The sequence below is a fragment of the Oncorhynchus nerka genome, linkage group LG13 (assembly GCF_034236695.1).
Source record: "Oncorhynchus nerka isolate Pitt River linkage group LG13, Oner_Uvic_2.0, whole genome shotgun sequence".
Lineage (NCBI taxonomy): Eukaryota > Metazoa > Chordata > Actinopteri > Salmoniformes > Salmonidae > Oncorhynchus > Oncorhynchus nerka.
Window position 1 is genome coordinate 74,343,976 of NC_088408.1, and position 26,277 is coordinate 74,370,252.

Sequence of the window (26,277 nt, forward strand, 5' to 3'; positions counted from 1 at the left end):
ATATTATAATTAAGTCTATGATTTGATAGTGCAGTCTGACTGAGCGGTGGTAGGCAGCAGCAGGCTCGTAAGCATTCATTCAAACAGCACTTTACTGCGTTTGCCAGCAGCTGTTTAGGAACCACCAGCTTTCATATGTTCTCATGTTCTGAGCAAGGAACTTAAACGTTAGCTTTCTTACATAGCACATATTGTACTATTACTTTCTTCTCCAACACTTTGTTTTTGCATTATTTAAACCAAATTGAACATGTTTCATTATTTATTTGAGACTAAATTGATTTTATTGATGTATTATATTAAGTTAAAATAAATGTTCATTGTTCATTCAGGATTGTTGTAACTGTCATTATTACAAATATATATATATATATATATATATATATATATATATATATATATATATATATATATATATATATATATATATCGTCCAATTAATCGGTATCAGAGTTTTTTGGTCCTCCAATAATCGGTATCGGCCGACGTCTAATGTACAGTACAGTATAATATGCAGCCATGTTCTGCTGCATAGTGAAATGTGCCAATTTGAATGTGCCTTTTAGTTTCATTAGACTCCCAGGCTGTTAAAACAAGAAACTGTTTGTTCCTTGAGCCCCTCACGGTATAAGCACATCCTGGTCTAGAGTCAGACTGGCAGACAGACAACTTTCTGTTCCCCCCTAATCATGTGTCATCCTATCTGAATTGGCCTTGAGACATTGTCACACAGCCAAGAGGAGGAGTATTGCATATTGAATGTTGAAAGGGGAGATATTAGACATTAATAGACGTTAATAGACATAGATGTTTAATGTTCAGTAGGAAGCACCTAAAGGTTAAGGCCATTAGACATCCTACTCTTGATAAGGCAAAGGTAAAGAATTATCATTCCATCATCATGCTGGTGCGGCAGCTCAGAGAGGCTGTTTTGTTCATGTGGAATCTCATTATGCTCCCTGTAGCTGAGGTGTTGATGCTAAAAGGAGGAGACGGCTTTGCCGGATGGTGGACGGGGGGTGAGGGACGGGGGGTGAGGATGGGGATGGTGGACAGGGGTGAGGGACGGGGGATGGTGGACGGGGATGGTGGACGGGGGTGAGGGACGGGGGTGAGGGACGGGGGATGGTGGACGGGGATGGTGGACGGGGGTGAGGGACGGGGGATGGTGGACGGGGATGGTGGGTGGGGAATGGTGGACGGGGGTGAGGGACGGGGGTGAGGAATGGGGGATGGTGGGCAGGGGATGGTGGGTGGGGAATGGTGGACGAGGGATGGTGGACGGGGGTGAGGGACGGGGATGGTGGACGGGGTGAGGGACGAGGGTGAGGACGGGGATGGTGGACGGGGGTGAGGGACGGGGGTGAGGACATGGGTGAGGGACGGGGATGGTGGACGGGGGTGAGGGACGGGGTGAGGGACGGGGGATGGGGATGGTGGACGGGGGTGAGGGACGGGGATGGTGGACGGGGATGGTGGACGGGGGTGAGGACGGTGGATGGTGGACGGGGGTGAGGGACGGTGGATGGTGGACGGGGGATGGTGGACGGGGTGAGGGACGGGGGATGGTGGACGGGGATGGTGGACGGGGTGAGGGACGGTGGATGGTGGACGGGGGTGAGGGACGGGGGATGGTGGACGGGGGTGAGGGACGGGTGGGAGTGGGACCCTTACAGAAAAACCACATGATTTCACATGGAACACTTCACATGTTTAGTTTCATGTTATCAATCAATCACATTTATTTATAAAGCCCTTCTTACATCAGCTTATGTCACAAAGTGCTGTACAGAAATCCAGCCAAAAACCCCAAACAGCAAGCAATGCAGGTGTAGAAGCATGGTGGCTAGGAAAAACTCCTTAGAAAGGCCAGCATAGAAAGAAACCTAGAGAGGAACCAGGCTATGAGGGGTGGCCAGTCATCTTCTGGCTGTGCCGGGTGGAGATTATAACAGAACATGAACAAGATGTTCAAATGTTCATAGATGACCAGCAGGGTCAAATAATAATAATCACAGTGGTTGTCGAAGGTGCAACAGGGGTGAGGGACCTCAGGAGTAAATGTTAGTTGGCTTTTCATAGCCGATCATTCAGAGTATCTCTACCGCTCCTGTTGTCTCTAGAGAGTTGAAAACAGCAGGTCTGGGACAGGTAGCACGTCCGGTGAACAGCTTAGGGTTCCATAGCCGCAGGCAGAACAATTGAAACTGGAGCAGCAGCACGGCCAGGTGGACTGGGGATAGCAAGGAGTCATCAGGCCAGGTAGTCCTGAGGCATGGTCCTAGGGCTCAGATCCTCAGAGAGAGAGAGAAAGAAAGAAAGAGAGAAAGAGATAAAAAAAAAAAGAGAGAGAATTAGAGAGAGCATACTTAAATTCACACAGGACACCGGATAAGACAGGAGAAATACTCCAGATATAACAGACTGACCCTAGCCCTCCGACACATAAACTACTGCAGCATAACTGGAGGCATGTTATCACATGTTGCTTTACATGTTGTCACATGCTATCACATTAACTCCACATAAGATCATATGTGTTCACATGTGAAATTCATGTGTTTTTTCCACAAGGGGAAGCAGGTTAACGCTTTACACAATTCAGATTCAACTGCCGTCCATCTGAAACCTGCTCATGCCACCTTCTTGACATTATCTACAGTGTGTGTGTGTGTGTGTGTGTGTGTGTGTGTGTGTGTGTGTGTGTGTGTGTGTGTGTGTGTGTGTGTGTGTGTGTGTGTGTGTGTGTGTGTGTCAATGGACAGGACAAGATGGGGGTTTGGTGACTAATTCTGTCCAGAAATAAACAGCTACTATATTTAGATAAACAGGAGTCAGAGGTTAGGTGAGCCCATACGCGAGCTGGCTGCTTGGCTCTTTATCTGAATCTGGGCTTTAGGGTATCCTTGGCTGCTGGTGAAGTCAGGTTTCAGTTTGTCATTCAGGTTTTCACATTTGAATTTCATCCAAAGGTGCACTCTGTCATTTCTAAAATCTGAAATCTGCATTCAAAAGAACATGCCAGAAGAGACAATATAGCCAAATGAAGAGATAATAAAACCACAGGTACAGGTAAAACCACAGGTACAGGTAAAACCACAGGTACAGGTAAAACCACAGGTACAGGTAAAACCACAGGTACAGGTAAAATCATAGATACAGGTAAAACCACAGGTACAGGTAAAACCACAGGTACAGGTAAAATCATAGATACAGGTAAAACCACAGGTACAGGTAAAACCACAGGTACAGGTAAAACCACAGGTACAGGTAAAATCATAGATACAGGTAAAACCATAGGTACAGGTAAAACCACAGGTACAGGTAAAATCATAGATACAGGTAAAACCATAGATACAGGTAAAACCAGAGGTACAGGTAAAATCATAGATACAGGTAAAACCACAGGTACAGGTAAAACCACAGGTACAGGTAAAACCACAGGTACAGGTAAAATCATAGATACAGGTAAAACCACAGGTACAGGTAAAACCACAGGTACAGGTAAAATCATAGATACAGGTAAAACCACAGGTACAGGTAAAACCACAGGTACAGGTAAAATCATAGATACAGGTAAAACCACAGGTACAGGTAAAACCACAGGTACAGGTAAAACCACAGGTACAGGTAAAATCATAGATACAGGTAAAACCACAGGTACAGGTAAAACCACAGGTACAGGTAAAACCACAGGTACAGGTAAAATCATAGATACAGGTAAAACCACAGGTACAGGTAAAATCATAGATACAGGTAAAACCACAGGTACAGGTAAAACCACAGGTACAGGTAAAATCATAGATACAGGTAAAACCACAGGTACAGGTAAAACCACAGGTACAGGTAAAACCACAGGTACAGGTAAAATCACAGGTACAGGGAAAACCACATGTACAGGTAAAACCACAGGTACAGGTAAAACCACAGGTACAGGTAAAACCACAGGTACAGGTAAAATCATAGATACAGGTAAAACCACAGGTACAGGTAAAACCACAGGTACAGGTAAAATCATAGATACAGGTAAAACCACAGGTACAGGTAAAATCATAGATACAGGTAAAACCACAGGTACAGGTAAAACCACAGGTACAGGTAAAATCATAGATACAGGTAAAACCACAGGTACAGGTAAAACCACAGGTACAGGTAAAACCACAGGTACAGGTAAAATCATAGATACAGGTAAAACCACAGGTACAGGTAAAACCACAGGTACAGGTAAAATCATAGATACAGGTAAAACCACAGGTACAGGTAAAACCACAGGTACAGGTAAAATCATAGATACAGGTAAAACCACAGGTACAGGTAAAACCACAGGTACAGGTAAAACCACAGGTACAGGTAAAATCATAGATACAGGTAAAACCACAGGTACAGGTAAAACCACAGGTACAGGTAAAACCACAGGTACAGGTAAAATCATAGATACAGGTAAAACCACAGGTACAGGTAAAATCATAGATACAGGTAAAACCACAGGTACAGGTAAAACCACAGGTACAGGTAAAATCATAGATACAGGTAAAACCACAGGTACAGGTAAAACCACAGGTACAGGTAAAACCACAGGTACAGGTAAAATCACAGGTACAGGGAAAACCACATGTACAGGTAAAACCACAGGTACAGGTAAAACCACAGGTACAGGTAAAACCACAGGTACAGGTAAAATCATAGATACAGGTAAAACCACAGGTACAGGTAAAACCACAGGTACAGGTAAAATCATAGATACAGGTAAAACCACAGGTACAGGTAAAACCACAGGTACAGGTAAAACCACAGGTACAGGTAAAATCATAGATACAGGTAAAACCACAGGTACAGGTAAAACCACAGGTACAGGTAAAATCATAGATACAGGTAAAACCACAGGTACAGGTAAAACCACAGGTACAGGTAAAATCATAGATACAGGTAAAACCACAGGTACAGGTAAAACCACAGGTACAGGTAAAACCACAGGTACAGGTAAAATCATAGATACAGGTAAAACCACAGGTACAGGTAAAACCACAGGTACAGGTAAAACCACAGGTACAGGTAAAATCATAGATACAGGTAAAACCACAGGTACAGGTAAAATCATAGATACAGGTAAAACCACAGGTACAGGTAAAACCACAGGTACAGGTAAAATCATAGATACAGGTAAAACCACAGGTACAGGTAAAACCACAGGTACAGGTAAAACCACAGGTACAGGTAAAATCACAGGTACAGGGAAAACCACATGTACAGGTAAAACCACAGGTACAGGTAAAACCACAGGTACAGGTAAAACCACAGGTACAGGTAAAATCATAGATACAGGTAAAACCACAGGTACAGGTAAAATCATAGATACAGGTAAAACCACAGGTACAGGTAAAATCATAGATACAGGTAATATCATAGATAAAGGTAAAACCACAGGTAAAGGTAAAATCATAGATACAGGTAAAACCACAGGTACAGGTAAAACCACAGGTACAGGTAAAACCACAGGTACAGGTAAAACCACAGGTACAGGTAAAATCACAGGTACAGGGAAAACCACAGGTACAGGTAAAACCACAGGTACAGGTAAAACCACAGGTACAGGTAAAATCATAGATACAGGTAAAACCACAGGTACAGGTAAAATCATAGATACAGGTAAAACCACAGGTACAGGTAAAACCACAGGTACAGGTAAAACCACAGGTACAGGTAAAATCATAGATACAAGTAAAACCACAGGTACAGGTAAAATCATAGATACAGGTAAAACCACAGGTACAGGTAAAACCACAGGTACAGGTAAAACCACAGGTACAGGGAAAACCACAGGTACAGGTAAAATCATAGATACAGGTAAAACCACAGGTACAGGGAAAACCACAGCTACAGGTAAAACCACAGGTACAGGTAAAACCACAGGTACAGGTAAAACCATAGATACAGGTAAAACCACAGGTACAGGGAAAACTACAGGTACAGGGAAAACCACAGCTACAGGTAAAACCACAGGTACAGGTAAAACCACAGGTACAGGTAAAACCACAGGTACAGGTAAAATCATAGATACAGGTAAAACCACAGGTACAGGTAAAATCATAGATACAGGTAAAACCACAGGTACAGGTAAAACCACAGGTACAGGTAAAATCATAGATACAGGTAAAATAATAGATACAGGTAAAACCACAGGTACAGGTAAAATCATAGATACAGGTAAAACCACAGGCACAGGTAAAACCACAGGTACAGGTAAAACCACAGGTACAGGTAAAATCATAGATACAGGTAAAACCACAGGCACAGGTAAAACCACAGGTACAGGTAAAACCACAGGTACAGGTAAAACCACAGGTACAGGTAAAACCACAGGAACAGGTAAAATCATAGATACAGGTAAAACCACAGGTACAGGTAAAACCACAGGTACAGGTAAAACCACAGGTACAGGTAAAACCATAGATACAGGTAAAACCACAGGTACAGGTAAAACCACAGGTACAGGTAAAACCACAGGTACAGGTAAAATCACAGGTACAGGAAAACCACAGGTACAGGTAAAACCACAGGTACAGGTAAAACCACAGGTACAGGTAAAATCATAGATACAGGTAAAACCACAGGTACAGGTAAAATCATAGATACAGGTAAAACCACAGGTACAGGTAAAATCATAGATACAGGTAAAACCACAGGTACAGGTAAAATCATAGATACAGGTAAAATCATAGATACAGGTAAAACCACAGGTAAAGGTAAAATCATAGATACAGGTAAAACCACAGGTACAGGTAAAACCACAGGTACAGGTAAAACCACAGGTACAGGTAAAACCACAGGTACAGGTAAAATCATAGATACAGGTAAAATCATAGATACAGGTAAAACCACAGGTACAGGTAAAACCACAGGTACAGGTAAAACCACAGGTACAGGTAAAATCATAGATACAAGTAAAACCACAGGTACATGTAAAATCATAGATACAGGTAAAACCACAGGTACAGGTAAAACCACAGGTACAGGTAAAACCACAGGTACAGGGAAAACCACAGGTACAGGTAAAATCATAGATACAGGTAAAACCACAGGTACAGGGAAAACCACAGCTACAGGTAAAACCACAGGTACAGGTAAAACCACAGGTACAGGTAAAACCACAGGTACAGGTAAAACCATAGATACAGGTAAAACCACAGGTACAGGGAAAACTACAGGTACAGGGAAAACCACAGCTACAGGTAAAACCACAGGTACAGGTAAAACCACAGGTACAGGTAAAACCACAGGTACAGGTAAAATCATAGATACAGGTAAAACCACAGGTACAGGTAAAATCATAGATACAGGTAAAACCACAGGTACAGGTAAAACCACAGGTACAGGTAAAATCATAGATACAGGTAAAATAATAGATACAGGTAAAACCACAGGTAAAGGTAAAATCATAGATACAGGTAAAACCACAGGTACAGGTAAAACCACAGGTACAGGTAAAACCACAGGTACAGGTAAAACCACAGGTACAGGTAAAATCATAGATACAGGTAAAAACACAGGTACAGGTAAAACCACAGGTACAGGTAAAACCACAGGTACAGGTAAAACCATAGATACAGGTAAAACCACAGGTACAGGTAAAACCACAGGTACAGGTAAAATCATAGATACAGGTAAAACCACAGGTACAGGTAAAATCATAGATACAGGTAAAACCACAGGTACAGGTAAAACCACAGGTACAGGTAAAATCATAGATACAGGTAAAACCACAGGTACAGGTAAAACCACAGGTACAGGTAAAACCACAGGTACAGGTAAAATCATAGATACAGGTAAAACCACAGGTACAGGTAAAACCACAGGTACAGGTAAAATCATAGATACAGGTAAAACCACAGGTACAGGTAAAACCACAGGTACAGGTAAAATCATAGATACAGGTAAAACCACAGGTACAGGTAAAACCACAGGTACAGGTAAAACCACAGGTACAGGTAAAATCATAGATACAGGTAAAACCACAGGTACAGGTAAAACCACAGGTACAGGTAAAACCACAGGTACAGGTAAAATCATAGATACAGGTAAAACCACAGGTACAGGTAAAATCATAGATACAGGTAATATCATAGATAAAGGTAAAACCACAGGTAAAGGTAAAACCACAGGTACAGGTAAAATCATAGGTACAGGTAAAACCACAGGTACAGGTAAAACCACAGGTACAGGTAAAATCACAGGTACAGGGAAAACCACATGTACAGGTAAAACCACAGGTACAGGTAAAACCACAGGTACAGGTAAAACCACAGGTACAGGTAAAATCATAGATACAGGTAAAACCACAGGTACAGGTAAAACCACAGGTACAGGTAAAATCATAGATACATGTAAAACCACAGGTACAGGTAAAATCATAGATACAGGTAAAACCACAGGTACAGGTAAAACCACAGGTACAGGTAAAATCATAGATACAGGTAAAACCACAGGTACAGGTAAAACCACAGGTACAGGTAAAACCACAGGTACAGGTAAAATCATAGATACAGGTAAAACCACAGGTACAGGTAAAACCACAGGTACAGGTAAAATCATAGATACAGGTAAAACCACAGGTACAGGTAAAACCACAGGTACAGGTAAAATCATAGATACAGGTAAAACCACAGGTACAGGTAAAACCACAGGTACAGGTAAAACCACAGGTACAGGTAAAATCATAGATACAGGTAAAACCACAGGTACAGGTAAAACCACAGGTACAGGTAAAACCACAGGTACAGGTAAAATCATAGATACAGGTAAAACCACAGGTACAGGTAAAATCATAGATACAGGTAAAACCACAGGTACAGGTAAAACCACAGGTACAGGTAAAATCATAGATACAGGTAAAACCACAGGTACAGGTAAAACCACAGGTACAGGTAAAACCACAGGTACAGGTAAAATCACAGGTACAGGGAAAACCACATGTACAGGTAAAACCACAGGTACAGGTAAAACCACAGGTACAGGTAAAACCACAGGTACAGGTAAAATCATAGATACAGGTAAAACCACAGGTACAGGTAAAACCACAGGTACAGGTAAAATCATAGATACAGGTAAAACCACAGGTACAGGTAAAACCACAGGTACAGGTAAAACCACAGGTACAGGTAAAATCATAGATACAGGTAAAACCACAGGTACAGGTAAAACCACAGGTACAGGTAAAATCATAGATACAGGTAAAACCACAGGTACAGGTAAAACCACAGGTACAGGTAAAATCATAGATACAGGTAAAACCACAGGTACAGGTAAAACCACAGGTACAGGTAAAACCACAGGTACAGGTAAAATCATAGATACAGGTAAAACCACAGGTACAGGTAAAACCACAGGTACAGGTAAAACCACAGGTACAGGTAAAATCATAGATACAGGTAAAACCACAGGTACAGGTAAAATCATAGATACAGGTAAAACCACAGGTACAGGTAAAACCACAGGTACAGGTAAAATCATAGATACAGGTAAAACCACAGGTACAGGTAAAACCACAGGTACAGGTAAAACCACAGGTACAGGTAAAATCACAGGTACAGGGAAAACCACATGTACAGGTAAAACCACAGGTACAGGTAAAACCACAGGTACAGGTAAAACCACAGGTACAGGTAAAATCATAGATACAGGTAAAACCACAGGTACAGGTAAAATCATAGATACAGGTAAAACCACAGGTACAGGTAAAATCATAGATACAGGTAATATCATAGATAAAGGTAAAACCACAGGTAAAGGTAAAACCACAGGTACAGGTAAAATCATAGATACAGGTAAAACCACAGGTACAGGTAAAACCACAGGTACAGGTAAAATCACAGGTACAGGGAAAACCACAGGTACAGGTAAAACCACAGGTACAGGTAAAACCACAGGTACAGGTAAAATCATAGATACAGGTAAAACCACAGGTACAGGTAAAATCATAGATACAGGTAAAACCACAGGTACAGGTAAAATCATAGATACAGGTAAAACCACAGGTACAGGTAAAATCATAGATACAGGTAAAATCATAGATACAGGTAAAACCACAGGTAAAGGTAAAATCATAGATACAGGTAAAACCACAGGTACAGGTAAAACCACAGGTACAGGTAAAACCACAGGTACAGGTAAAATCATAGATACAGGTAAAACCACAGGTACAGGTAAAACCACAGGTACAGGTAAAACCACAGGTACAGGTAAAACCACAGGTACAGGTAAAATCATAGATACAAGTAAAACCACAGGTACAGGTAAAATCATAGATACAGGTAAAACCACAGGTACAGGTAAAACCACAGGTACAGGTAAAACCACAGGTACAGGGAAAACCACAGGTACAGGTAAAATCATAGATACAGGTAAAACCACAGGTACAGGGAAAACCACAGCTACAGGTAAAACCACAGGTACAGGTAAAACCACAGGTACAGGTAAAACCATAGATACAGGTAAAACCACAGGTACAGGGAAAACTACAGGTACAGGGAAAACCACAGCTACAGGTAAAACCACAGGTACAGGTAAAACCACAGGTACAGGTAAAACCACAGGTACAGGTAAAATCATAGATACAGGTAAAACCACAGGTACAGGTAAAATCATAGATACAGGTAAAACCACAGGTACAGGTAAAACCACAGGTACAGGTAAAATCATAGATACAGGTAAAATAATAGATACAGGTAAAACCACAGGTACAGGTAAAATCATAGATACAGGTAAAACCACAGGCACAGGTAAAACCACAGGTACAGGTAAAACCACAGGTACAGGTAAAATCATAGATACAGGTAAAACCACAGGCACAGGTAAAACCACAGGTACAGGTAAAACCACAGGTACAGGTAAAACCACAGGTACAGGTAAAACCACAGGAACAGGTAAAATCATAGATACAGGTAAAACCACAGGTACAGGTAAAACCACAGGTACAGGTAAAACCACAGGTACAGGTAAAACCATAGATACAGGTAAAACCACAGGTACAGGTAAAACCACAGGTACAGGTAAAACCACAGGTACAGGTAAAATCACAGGTACAGGGAAAACCACAGGTACAGGTAAAACCACAGGTACAGGTAAAACCACAGGTACAGGTAAAATCATAGATACAGGTAAAACCACAGGTACAGGTAAAATCATAGATACAGGTAAAACCACAGGTACAGGTAAAATCATAGATACAGGTAAAACCACAGGTACAGGTAAAATCATAGATACAGGTAAAATCATAGATACAGGTAAAACCACAGGTAAAGGTAAAATCATAGATACAGGTAAAACCACAGGTACAGGTAAAACCACAGGTACAGGTAAAACCACAGGTACAGGTAAAACCACAGGTACAGGTAAAACCACAGGTACAGGTAAAATCATAGATACAGGTAAAACCACAGGTACAGGTAAAACCACAGGTACAGGTAAAATCATAGATACAGGTAAAACCACAGGTACAGGTAAAACCACAGGTACAGGTAAAATCATAGATACAGGTAAAACCACAGGTACAGGTAAAACCACAGGTACAGGTAAAACCACAGGTACAGGTAAAATCATAGATACAGGTAAAACCACAGGTACAGGTAAAACCACAGGTACAGGTAAAACCACAGGTACAGGTAAAATCATAGATACAGGTAAAACCACAGGTACAGGTAAAATCATAGATACAGGTAAAACCACAGGTACAGGTAAAACCACAGGTACAGGTAAAATCATAGATACAGGTAAAACCACAGGTACAGGTAAAACCACAGGTACAGGTAAAACCACAGGTACAGGTAAAATCACAGGTACAGGGAAAACCACATGTACAGGTAAAACCACAGGTACAGGTAAAACCACAGGTACAGGTAAAACCACAGGTACAGGTAAAATCATAGATACAGGTAAAACCACAGGTACAGGTAAAATCATAGATACAGGTAAAACCACAGGTACAGGTAAAATCATAGATACAGGTAATATCATAGATAAAGGTAAAACCACAGGTAAAGGTAAAACCACAGGTACAGGTAAAATCATAGATACAGGTAAAACCACAGGTACAGGTAAAACCACAGGTACAGGTAAAATCACAGGTACAGGGAAAACCACAGGTACAGGTAAAACCACAGGTACAGGTAAAACCACAGGTACAGGTAAAATCATAGATACAGGTAAAACCACAGGTACAGGTAAAATCATAGATACAGGTAAAACCACAGGTACAGGTAAAATCATAGATACAGGTAAAACCACAGGTACAGGTAAAATCATAGATACAGGTAAAATCATAGATACAGGTAAAACCACAGGTAAAGGTAAAATCATAGATACAGGTAAAACCACAGGTACAGGTAAAACCACAGGTACAGGTAAAACCACAGGTACAGGTAAAATCATAGATACAGGTAAAACCACAGGTACAGGTAAAACCACAGGTACAGGTAAAACCACAGGTACAGGTAAAACCACAGGTACAGGTAAAATCATAGATACAAGTAAAACCACAGGTACAGGTAAAATCATAGATACAGGTAAAACCACAGGTACAGGTAAAACCACAGGTACAGGTAAAACCACAGGTACAGGGAAAACCACAGGTACAGGTAAAATCATAGATACAGGTAAAACCACAGGTACAGGGAAAACCACAGCTACAGGTAAAACCACAGGTACAGGTAAAACCACAGGTACAGGTAAAACCATAGATACAGGTAAAACCACAGGTACAGGGAAAACTACAGGTACAGGGAAAACCACAGCTACAGGTAAAACCACAGGTACAGGTAAAACCACAGGTACAGGTAAAACCACAGGTACAGGTAAAATCATAGATACAGGTAAAACCACAGGTACAGGTAAAATCATAGATACAGGTAAAACCACAGGTACAGGTAAAACCACAGGTACAGGTAAAATCATAGATACAGGTAAAATAATAGATACAGGTAAAACCACAGGTACAGGTAAAATCATAGATACAGGTAAAACCACAGGCACAGGTAAAACCACAGGTACAGGTAAAACCACAGGTACAGGTAAAATCATAGATACAGGTAAAACCACAGGCACAGGTAAAACCACAGGTACAGGTAAAACCACAGGTACAGGTAAAACCACAGGTACAGGTAAAACCACAGGAACAGGTAAAATCATAGATACAGGTAAAACCACAGGTACAGGTAAAACCACAGGTACAGGTAAAACCACAGGTACAGGTAAAACCATAGATACAGGTAAAACCACAGGTACAGGTAAAACCACAGGTACAGGTAAAACCACAGGTACAGGTAAAATCACAGGTACAGGGAAAACCACAGGTACAGGTAAAACCACAGGTACAGGTAAAACCACAGGTACAGGTAAAATCATAGATACAGGTAAAACCACAGGTACAGGTAAAATCATAGATACAGGTAAAACCACAGGTACAGGTAAAATCATAGATACAGGTAAAACCACAGGTACAGGTAAAATCATAGATACAGGTAAAATCATAGATACAGGTAAAACCACAGGTAAAGGTAAAATCATAGATACAGGTAAAACCACAGGTACAGGTAAAACCACAGGTACAGGTAAAACCACAGGTACAGGTAAAACCACAGGTACAGGTAAAATCATAGATACAGGTAAAATCATAGATACAGGTAAAACCACAGGTACAGGTAAAACCACAGGTACAGGTAAAACCACAGGTACAGGTAAAATCATAGATACAAGTAAAACCACAGGTACATGTAAAATCATAGATACAGGTAAAACCACAGGTACAGGTAAAACCACAGGTACAGGTAAAACCACAGGTACAGGGAAAACCACAGGTACAGGTAAAATCATAGATACAGGTAAAACCACAGGTACAGGGAAAACCACAGCTACAGGTAAAACCACAGGTACAGGTAAAACCACAGGTACAGGTAAAACCACAGGTACAGGTAAAACCATAGATACAGGTAAAACCACAGGTACAGGGAAAACTACAGGTACAGGGAAAACCACAGCTACAGGTAAAACCACAGGTACAGGTAAAACCACAGGTACAGGTAAAACCACAGGTACAGGTAAAATCATAGATACAGGTAAAACCACAGGTACAGGTAAAATCATAGATACAGGTAAAACCACAGGTACAGGTAAAACCACAGGTACAGGTAAAATCATAGATACAGGTAAAATAATAGATACAGGTAAAACCACAGGTAAAGGTAAAATCATAGATACAGGTAAAACCACAGGTACAGGTAAAACCACAGGTACAGGTAAAACCACAGGTACAGGTAAAACCACAGGTACAGGTAAAATCATAGATACAGGTAAAAACACAGGTACAGGTAAAACCACAGGTACAGGTAAAACCACAGGTACAGGTAAAACCATAGATACAGGTAAAACCACAGGTACAGGTAAAACCACAGGTACAGGTAAAACCACAGGTACAGGTAAAATCACAGGTACAGGGAAAACCACAGGTACAGGTAAAACCACAGGTACAGGTAAAACCACAGGTACAGGTAAAATCATAGATACAGGTAAAACCACAGGTACAGGTAAAATCATAGATACAGGTAAAACCACAGGTACAGGTAAAATCATAGATACAGGTAAAACCACAGGTACAGGTAAAATCATAGATACAGGTAAAACCACAGGTACAGGTAAAACCACAGGTACAGGTAAAACCACAGGTACAGGGAAAACCACAGGTACAGGTAAAATCATAGATACAGGTAAAACCACAGGTACAGGGAAAACCACAGCTACAGGTAAAACCACAGGTACAGGTAAAACCACAGGTACAGGTAAAACCATAGATACAGGTAAAACCACAGGTACAGGGAAAACTACAGGTACAGGGAAAACCACAGCTACAGGTAAAACCACAGGTACAGGTAAAACCACAGGTACAGGTAAAACCACAGGTACAGGTAAAATCATAGATACAGGTAAAACCACAGGTACAGGTAAAATCATAGATACAGGTAAAACCACAGGTACAGGTAAAACCACAGGTACAGGTAAAATCATAGATACAGGTAAAATAATAGATACAGGTAAAACCACAGGTACAGGTAAAATCATAGATACAGGTAAAACCACAGGCACAGGTAAAACCACAGGTACAGGTAAAACCACAGGTACAGGTAAAATCATAGATACAGGTAAAACCACAGGCACAGGTAAAACCACAGGTACAGGTAAAACCACAGGTACAGGTAAAACCACAGGTACAGGTAAAACCACAGGAACAGGTAAAATCATAGATACAGGTAAAACCACAGGTACAGGTAAAACCACAGGTACAGGTAAAACCACAGGTACAGGTAAAACCATAGATACAGGTAAAACCACAGGTACAGGTAAAACCACAGGTACAGGTAAAACCACAGGTACAGGTAAAATCACAGGTACAGGGAAAACCACAGGTACAGGTAAAACCACAGGTACAGGTAAAACCACAGGTACAGGTAAAATCATAGATACAGGTAAAACCACAGGTACAGGTAAAATCATAGATACAGGTAAAACCACAGGTACAGGTAAAATCATAGATACAGGTAAAACCACAGGTACAGGTAAAATCATAGATACAGGTAAAATCATAGATACAGGTAAAACCACAGGTAAAGGTAAAATCATAGATACAGGTAAAACCACAGGTACAGGTAAAACCACAGGTACAGGTAAAACCACAGGTACAGGTAAAATCATAGATACAGGTAAAATCATAGATACAGGTAAAACCACAGGTACAGGTAAAACCACAGGTACAGGTAAAACCACAGGTACAGGTAAAATCATAGATACAAGTAAAACCACAGGTACATGTAAAATCATAGATACAGGTAAAACCACAGGTACAGGTAAAACCACAGGTACAGGTAAAACCACAGGTACAGGAAAACCACAGGTACAGGTAAAATCATAGATACAGGTAAAACCACAGGTACAGGGAAAACCACAGCTACAGGTAAAACCACAGGTACAGGTAAAACCACAGGTACAGGTAAAACCACAGGTACAGGTAAAACCATAGATACAGGTAAAACCACAGGTACAGGGAAAACTACAGGTACAGGTAAAACCACAGCTACAGGTAAAACCACAGGTACAGGTAAAACCACAGGTACAGGTAAAACCACAGGTACAGGTAAAATCATAGATACAGGTAAAACCACAGGTACAGGTAAAATCATAGATACAGGTAAAACCACAGGTACAGGTAAAACCACAGGTACAGGTAAAATCATAGATACAGGTAAAATAATAGATACAGGTAAAACCACAGGTAAAGGTAAAATCATAGATACAGGTAAAACCACAGGTACAGGTAAAACCACAGGTACAGGTAAAACCACAGGTACAGGTAAAACCACAGGTACAGGTAAAATCATAGATACAGGTAAAAACACAGGTACAGGTAAAACCACAGGTACAGGTAAAACCACAGGTACAGGTAAAACCATAGATACAGGTAAAACCACAGGTACAGGTAAAACCACAGGTACAGGTAAAACCACAGGTACAGGTAAAATCACAGGTACAGGGAAAACCACAGGTACAGGTAAAACCACAGGTACAGGTAAAACCACAGGTACAGGTAAAATCATAGATACAGGTAAAACCACAGGTACAGGTAAAATCATAGATACAGGTAAAACCACAGGTACAGGTAAAATCATAGATACAGGTAAAACCACAGGTACAGGTAAAATCATAGATACAGGTAAAATCATAGATACAGGTAAAACCACAGGTAAAGGTAAAATCATAGATACAGGTAAAACCACAGGTACAGGTAAAACCACAGGTACAGGTAAAACCACAGGTACAGGTAAAACCACAGGTACAGGTAAAATCATAGATACAGGTAAAACCACAGGTACAGGTAAAACCACAGGTACAGGTAAAACCACAGGTACAGGTAAAATCATAGATACAAGTAAAACCACAGGTACAGGTAAAATCATAGATACAGGTAAAACCACAGGTACAGGTAAAACCACAGGTACAGGTAAAATCATAGATACAGGTAAAATCATAGATACAGGTAAAACCACAGGTACAGGGAAAACCACAGCTACAGGTAAAACCACAGGTACAGGTAAAACCACAGGTACAGGTAAAACCACAGGTACAGGTAAAACCATAGATACAGGTAAAACCACAGGTACAGGGAAAACTACAGGTACAGGGAAAACCACAGCTACAGGTAAAACCACAGGTACAGGTAAAACCACAGGTACAGGTAAAACCACAGGTACAGGTAAAATCATAGATACAGGTAAAACCACAGGTACAGGTAAAATCATAGATACAGGTAAAACCACAGGTACAGGTAAAACCACAGGTACAGGTAAAATCATAGATACAGGTAAAATAATAGATACAGGTAAAACCACAGGTAAAGGTAAAATCATAGATACAGGTAAAACCACAGGTACAGGTAAAACCACAGGTACAGGTAAAACCACAGGTACAGGTAAAACCACAGGTACAGGTAAAATCATAGATACAGGTAAAACCACAGGTACAGGTAAAACCACAGGTACAGGTAAAACCACAGGTACAGGTAAAACCACAGGTACAGGTAAAATCATAGATACAGGTAAAACCACAGGCACAGGTAAAACCACAGGTACAGGTAAAACCACAGGTACAGGTAAAATCATAGATACAGGTAAAACCACAGGCACAGGTAAAACCACAGGTACAGGTAAAACCACAGGTACAGGTAAAACCACAGGTACAGGTAAAACCACAGGAACAGGTAAAATCATAGATACAGGTAAAACCACAGGTACAGGTAAAATCATAGATACAGGTAAAACCACAGGTACAGGTAAAATCATAGATACAGGTAAAACCACAGGTACAGGTAAAATCATAGATAGAGGTAAAACCACAGGTACAGGTAAAATCATAGATACAGGTAAAACCACAGGTACAGGTAAAATCATAGATACAGGTAAAATCATAGATACAGGTAAAACCACAGGTACAGGTAAAATCATAGATACAGGTAAAACCACAGGTACAGGTAAAACCACAGGTACAGGTAAAACCACAGGTACAGGTAAAACCACAGGTACAGGTAAAATCATAGATACAAGTAAAACCACAGGTACAGGTAAAATCATAGATACAGGTAAAACCACAGGTACAGGTAAAACCACAGGTACAGGGAAAACCACAGGTACAGGTAAAATCATAGATACAGGTAAAACCACAGGTACAGGGAAAACCACAGCTACAGGTAAAACCACAGGTACAGGTAAAACCACAGGTACAGGTAAAACCACAGGTACAGGTAAAACCATAGATACAGGTAAAACCACAGGTACAGGGAAAACTACAGGTACAGGGAAAACCACAGCTACAGGTAAAACCACAGGTACAGGTAAAACCACAGGTACAGGTAAAACCACAGGTACAGGTAAAATCATAGATACAGGTAAAACCACAGGTACAGGTAAAATCATAGATACAGGTAAAACCACAGGTACAGGTAAAACCACAGGTACAGGTAAAATCATAGATACAGGTAAAATAATAGATACAGGTAAAACCACAGGTAAAGGTAAAATCATAGATACAGGTAAAACCACAGGTACAGGTAAAACCACAGGTACAGGTAAAACCACAGGTACAGGTAAAACCACAGGTACAGGTAAAATCATAGATACAGGTAAAACCACAGGTACAGGTAAAACCACAGGTACAGGTAAAACCACAGGTACAGGTAAAACCACAGGTACAGGTAAAACCACAGGTACAGGTAAAACCACAGGTACAGGTAAAATCATAGATACAGGTAAAACCACAGGCACAGGTAAAACCACAGGTACAGGTAAAACCACAGGTACAGGTAAAATCATAGATACAGGTAAAACCACAGGCACAGGTAAAACCACAGGTACAGGTAAAACCACAGGTACAGGTAAAACCACAGGTACAGGTAAAACCACAGGAACAGGTAAAATCATAGATACAGGTAAAACCACAGGTACAGGTAAAATCATAGATACAGGTAAAACCACAGGTACAGGTAAAATCATAGATACAGGTAAAACCACAGGTACAGGTAAAATCATAGATAGAGGTAAAACCACAGGTACAGGTAAAATCATAGATACAGGTAAAACCACAGGTACAGGTAAAATCATAGATACAGGTAAAATCATAGATACAGGTAAAACCACAGGTAAAGGTAAAATCATAGATACAGGTAAAACCACAGGTACAGGTAAAACCACAGGTACAGGTAAAACCACAGGTACAGGTAAAACCACAGGTACAGGTAAAATCATAGATACAGGTAAAACCACAGGTACAGGTAAAACCACAGGTACAGGTAAAACCACAGGTACAGGTAAAATCATAGATACAAGTAAAACCACAGGTACAGGTAAAATCATAGATACAGGTAAAACCACAGGTACAGGTAAAACCACAGGTACAGGTAAAACCACAGGTACAGGGAAAACCACAGGTACAGGTAAAATCATAGATACAGGTAAAACCACAGGTACAGGGAAAACCACAGCTACAGGTAAAACCACAGGTACAGGTAAAACCACAGGTACAGGTAAAACCACAGGTACAGGTAAAACCATAGATACAGGTAAAACCACAGGTACAGGGAAAACTACAGGTACAGGGAAAACCACAGCTACAGGTAAAACCACAGGTACAGGTAAAACCACAGGTACAGGTAAAACCACAGGTACAGGTAAAATCATAGATACAGGTAAAACCACAGGTACAGGTAAAATCATAGATACAGGTAAAACCACAGGTACAGGTAAAACCACAGGTACAGGTAAAATCATAGATACAGGTAAAATAATAGATACAGGTAAAACCACAGGTAAAGGTAAAATCATAGATACAGGTAAAACCACAGGTACAGGTAAAACCACAGGTACAGGTAAAACCACAGGTACAGGTAAAACCACAGGTACAGGTAAAATCATAGATACAGGTAAAACCACAGGTACAGGTAAAACCACAGGTACAGGTAAAACCACAGGTACAGGTAAAACCATAGATACAGGTAAAACCACAGGTACAGGTAAAACCACAGGTACAGGTAAAACCACAGGTACAGGTAAAACCACAGGTACAGGTAAAATCATAGATACAGGTAAAACCACAGGCACAGGTAAAACCACAGGTACAGGTAAAACCACAGGTACAGGTAAAATCATAGATACAGGTAAAACCACAGGCACAGGTAAAACCACAGGTACAGGTAAAACCACAGGTACAGGTAAAACCACAGGTACAGGTAAAACCACAGGAACAGGTAAAATCATAGATACAGGTAAAACCACAGGTACAGGTAAAACCACAGGTACAGGTAAAACCACAGGTACAGGTAAAACCATAGATACAGGTAAAACCACAGGTACAGGTAAAACCACAGGTACAGGTAAAACCACAGGTACAGGTAAAATCACAGGTACAGGGAAAACCACAGGTACAGGTAAAACCACAGGTACAGGTAAAACCACAGGTACAGGTAAAATCATAGATACAGGTAAAACCACAGGTACAGGTAAAATCATAGATACAGGTAAAACCACAGGTACAGGTAAAATCATAGATACAGGTAAAACCACAGGTACAGGTAAAATCATAGATACAGGTAAAATCATAGATACAGGTAAAACCACAGGTAAAGGTAAAATCATAGATACAGGTAAAACCACAGGTACAGGTAAAATCATAGATACAGGTAAAACCACAGGTACAGGTAAAACCACAGGTACAGGTAAAACCACAGGTACAGGGAAAACCACAGGTACAGGTAAAATCATAGATACAGGTAAAACCACAGGTACAGGGAAAACCACAGCTACAGGTAAAACCACAGGTACAGGTAAAACCACAGGTACAGGTAAAACCATAGATACAGGTAAAACCACAGGTACAGGGAAAACTACAGGTACAGGGAAAACCACAGGTACAGGTAAAACCACAGGTACAGGGAAAACTACAGGTACAGGGAAAACCACAGGTACAGGTAAAACCACAGGTACAGGTTAAACCACAGGTACAGGGAAAACCACAGGTACAGGTAAAACCACAGGTACAGGGAAAACCACAGGTACAGGGAAAACCACAGGTACAGGTAAAACCACAGGTACAGGTAAAATCATAGATACAGGTAAAACCACAGGTACAGGTAAAACCACAGGTACAGGTAAAATCATAGATACAGGTAAAACCACAGGTACAGGTAAAATCATAGATACAGGTAAAACCACAGGTACAGGTAAAATCATAGATACAGGTAAAATCATAGATACAGGTAAAACCACAGGTACAGGTAAAATCATAGATACAGGTAAAACCACAGGTACAGGTAAAACCACAGGTACAGGTAAAACCACAGGTACAGGTAAAATCATAGATACAGGTAAAACCACAGGTACAGGTAAAATCATAGATACAGGTAAAACCACAGGTACAGGTAAAACCACAGGTACAGGGAAAACCACAGGTACAGGTAAAATCATAGATACAGGTAAAACCACAGGTACAGGGAAAACCACAGCTACAGGTAAAACCACAGGTACAGGTTAAACCACAGGTACAGGGAAAACCACAGGTACAGGGAAAACCACAGGTACAGGTAAAACCACAGGTACAGGGAAAACCACAGGTACAGGGAAAACCACAGGTACAGGGAAAACCACAGGTACAGGTAAAACCACAGGTACAGGTAAAATCATAGATACAGGTAAAACCACAGGTACAGGTAAAATCATAGATACAGGTAAAACCACAGGTACAGGTAAAATCATAGATACAGGTAAAATCATAGATACAGGTAAAACCACAGGTACAGGTAAAATCATAGATACAGGTAAAACCACAGGTACAGGTAAAACCACAGGTACAGGGAAAACCACAGGTACAGGTAAAATCATAGATACAGGTAAAACCACAGGTACAGGGAAAACCACAGCTACAGGTAAAACCACAGGTACAGGTAAAACCACAGGTACAGGGAAAACCACAGCTACAGGTAAAACCACAGGTACAGGTAAAACCACAGGTACAGGTAAAACCACAGGTACAGGTAAAACCATAGATACAGGTAAAACCACAGGTACAGGGAAAACTACAGGTACAGGGAAAACCACAGGTACAGGTAAAACCACAGGTACAGGGAAAACTACAGGTACAGGGAAAACTACAGGTACAGGGAAAACCACAGGTACAGGTAAAACCACAGGTACAGGTTAAACCACAGGTACAGGGAAAACCACAGGTACAGGGAAAACCACAGGTACAGGTAAAACCACAGGTACAGGTAAAACCACAGGTACAGGGAAAACCACAGGTACAGGTAAAATCATAGATACAGGTAAAACCACAGGTACAGGTAAAATCATAGATACAGGTAAAACCACAGGTACAGGTAAAACCACAGGTACAGGTAAAACCACAGGTACAGGTAAAATCATAGATACAGGTAAAACCACAGGTACAGGTAAAATCATAGATACAGGTAAAACCACAGGTACAGGTAAAATCATAGATACAGGTAAAACCACAGGTACAGGTAAAATCATAGATACAGGTAAAATCATAGATACAGGTAAAACCACAGGTACAGGTAAAATCATAGATACAGGTAAAACTACAGGTACAGGTAAAACCATAGATACACAGGTAAAACCACGGGTACAGGGAAAACCATAGATACAGGTGAAACCACAGGTACAGGTAAAACCACAGGTACAGGTAAAACTACAGGTACAGGTAAAACCACAGGTACATGTCAAATCATAGATACAGGTAAAACCACAGGTACAGGTAAAACCACAGGTACAGGTAAAACCACAGGTACAGGGAAAACCACAGGTACAGGTAAAACCACAGGTACAGGGAAAACCACAGGTACAGGTAAAACTACAGGTACTGTACAGCACAAGCTCTTTCAACTTACCATTACTTGACATGCATTGAGCACCGTCACATTGGTTTACTTGTAAATACCCCAACATCGCTCTCTCTCTTTCTCCCACTCAGTCAATAGCAGCAGGCTCTGATTGGATCAATGTGTTTTTGTTGCCGTCTGATTAGCTTGCTAAGTAGAGTGAAGGTAAGGCTGGGGTGAATGTTGGTGTGGAGTAATGACTGGCCAGGATGTTGGATTAGTAACTAAATTTACAGCATTAGTTACAGGTTCTGTTCTCAGTGTATTTGGAATCTATGATCAGGCCACAAGTGATTTGGTTTTGGGTACAGTATGTACAAAGTTGTATTATATAGTATGGTTTTGGGTACAGTATGTACAAAGCTGTATTAGATAGTATGGTTTTGGGTATAGTATGCACAAGCTGTATCAGATAGTATGGTTTTGGGTACAGTATGTACAAAGCTGTATCAGATACTATGGTTTTGGGTACAGTATGTACAAAGATGTATCAGCTAGTATGGTTTTGGGTATAGTATGCACAAGCTGTATCAGATAGTATGGTTTTGGGTATAGTATGTACAAAGCTGTATCAGATAGTATGGTTTTGGGTACAGTATGTACAAAGATGTATCAGATAGTATGGGTTTGGGTATAGTATGTACAAAGCTGTTTCAGATAGTATGGGTTTGGGTATAGTATGTACAAAGCTGTATCAGATAGTATGGTTTTGGGTATAGTATGTACAAAGCTGTATCAGATAGTATGGTTTTGGGTATAGTATGTACAAAGCTGTATCAGATAGTATGGTTTTGGGTATAGTATGTACAAAGCTGTATCAGATAGTATGGGTTTGGGTATAGTATGTACAAAGCTGTATCAGATAGTATGGTTTGGGGTACAGTATGTACAAAGCTGTATCAGATAGTATGGTTTTGGGTACAGTATGTACAAAGATGTATCAGCTAGTATGGTTTTGGGTACAGTATGTACAAAGCGGTATCAGATAGTATGGTTTTTGGTACAGTATGTACAAAGATGTATCAGATAGTATGGGTTTGGGTATAGTATGTACAAAGCTGTATCAGATAGTATGGGTTTGGGTATAGTATTTACAAAGCTGTATCAGATAGTATGGGTTTGGGTATAGTATTTACAAAGCTGTATCAGATAGTATGGTTTTGGGTACAGTATGTACAAAGCTGTATCAGATAGTATGGTTTTGGGTACAGTATGTACAAAGATGTATCAGATAGTATGGGTTTGGGTATAGTATGTACAAAGCTGTATCAGATAGTATGGGTTTGGGTATAGTATGTACAAAGCTGTATCAGATAGTATGGTTTTGGGTATAGTATGTACAAAGCTGTATCAGATAGTATGGGTTTGGGTATAGTATGTACAAAGCTGTATCAGATAGTATGGTTTTGGGTATAGTATGTACAAAGCTGTATCAGATAGTATGGTTTTGGGTATAGTATGTACAAAGCTGTATCAGATAGTATGGAACATGTTGAGTAATGAGCCTCTCACACTAAGTGAATCTGCTATCAAGGAAGAAATGGTAATTTAGTATTTATTCCACAACAACATGTCTCTCTCTCTCTCCCCTCTCTCTCTCTCTCTCTCTCTCTCTCTCGCTCTCTGTGTCTGCCTGCCTTGCTGGTGAAAAGGAGCCAGTCTGCGGTGTCCTGTTTCAGGCGTGCACGCTTTGCTGAGATGCTAATCTTTTCCTGGAATAGATTCAGATCTGAGTCAAAGGGCAGGAAGACTGATGTGAGACATGGTGTAATGTAGGAGCTGGGAGAGAGTGGGAGTTGCCTCCCCCTCTCTGGCTAGGTTGAAAATATACAGGTTAAGACAATGTAATAATTCCATGCCGTTGGGTTAGAAAATAAGCACATTCACTGGATCAGCGCCGTAGCTATGAGATTTATTTTGTAATTAAAGCCACGGGATCCTGCGAGTGGGAATGCTGGAACCAAGGAGCAGCATTTCCAGCCAGAGGAGAAATACAGATATTCTGTGGGCCCTGAATGATCGCTTTGTTCATGCTGGTGAGTGGAAGACATCATTTGATCTCCCATTGACAGAGCTTCCCCATTCAGCAGTATTGCACATAATTACTTATTTTAGGGAGCCATCAGAGAGGGCCAATTCACTCAATTGTTTTTCAAATGTCTGTCTATGGCTACCGGACAGAGTGCTGGGTGGGCTGGGTGGAGAGACTGCGTGGGGGGCCAGAGGCTCAGAGGAGTTGAGGAATCTGAGGTATGGGTGACACATGGGTAAGGAGGACAGGATGACAGAACCTCCTCTGTTGGGCCCATCAATGGCTCCTTCTCTGGTTTTGGTTCCTCTCAACCTGTAAAGGTGAAGGGGCTGCTGCACTGTTTTATTCATTCTCTCTGTCCCTTTCTCACTCACACTCGCTCCCTATTTTTCTCTCTCTCTCACTCCTTTCTTCCTTCCCTCCCTCTCCCCCTAAAGCGGAAAGCTTCATGGATAGATTATGTTTCACACAGCCTATTGTCCTGTGGAACAAAAAGAAAGCTGATTCAGCTTTTGTTGAAATGCTAGGTGGAACCTGTACAGTCCAATTTTGATTTGCTTAATTGCACCTCACTGCTCTTGGGCACTTTCCATAATCAAAGGAAAGCTATTATCCCTTTCTGTCCATTTCTTTGTACTCTGTAGTTTCCATGGCACCATATGTTCAGAAAATGGTTCTCATCACCAATGTAGTGACTCCATTACCCCACACTCAGCTAAGGCTACTGTACAGGGCCAGTTGCTACCGTATAGAATTACATTATTTTGGGGGTCTTTTATTTACCTCTTCTCTTTCACTGTAAAAAGGACACCATTGGTCCATTGAGTATTTTAAGGATTACAATGAGCCTTTTCCCTGCCACCCATAAGCTTAATTTCTAAGCTTTATATGGCTGACCTAAAACCCCATCCTTTTTGTGCCAAATACAGGGGAATTATTGGGATCTGCCACTTCAATGTGTGCAACTGTGTAAGAATTCACTTGTTTACAAACGTTCGAAATGTGATTTTGCATAATGCACATCCGTCATTTTTCACCCGTCTAACATGTCTATTTTTGTTTTCCACCTTCCCTTGGTAGCAGTAAATAACATTTCTTTGCAAACCTCACCAAGAGAGGTGTTGAATACTTTCCCAGTCAGAACAGCACTGTATCTTCCACCCAATATCTATAAGCTATATACTGTATCTCTCTCCCATAGACAGATGTTGACAATTATGGCTCATCTGAAGAGTTGTAGGTATTCAAACTATGACTGGTGTTCAAT

The 26,277-nt window shown here is 40.8% G+C and overlaps 2 protein-coding genes across 2 annotated transcripts in view; one reads left to right on the forward strand and one right to left on the reverse strand.

The window, feature by feature from the left end:
- wscd2 (WSC domain containing 2) overlaps nucleotides 1–26,277 on the forward strand; it is a 162,148-nt gene that overhangs the window by 13,475 nt on the left and 122,396 nt on the right.
- On the reverse strand, nucleotides 980–1,687 carry LOC135574801 (uncharacterized). The gene has a single exon (XM_065027001.1). It carries the CDS (start codon nucleotides 1,685–1,687, stop codon nucleotides 980–982), a length of 708 nt encoding a protein of 235 aa, XP_064883073.1.

Coding starts and splice junctions, on each gene's coding strand:
- LOC135574801 (XM_065027001.1), bottom strand. CDS start 1,687: ATGTGGTTTTTCTGTAAGGGTCCCACTCCCACCCGTCCCTCACCCCCG.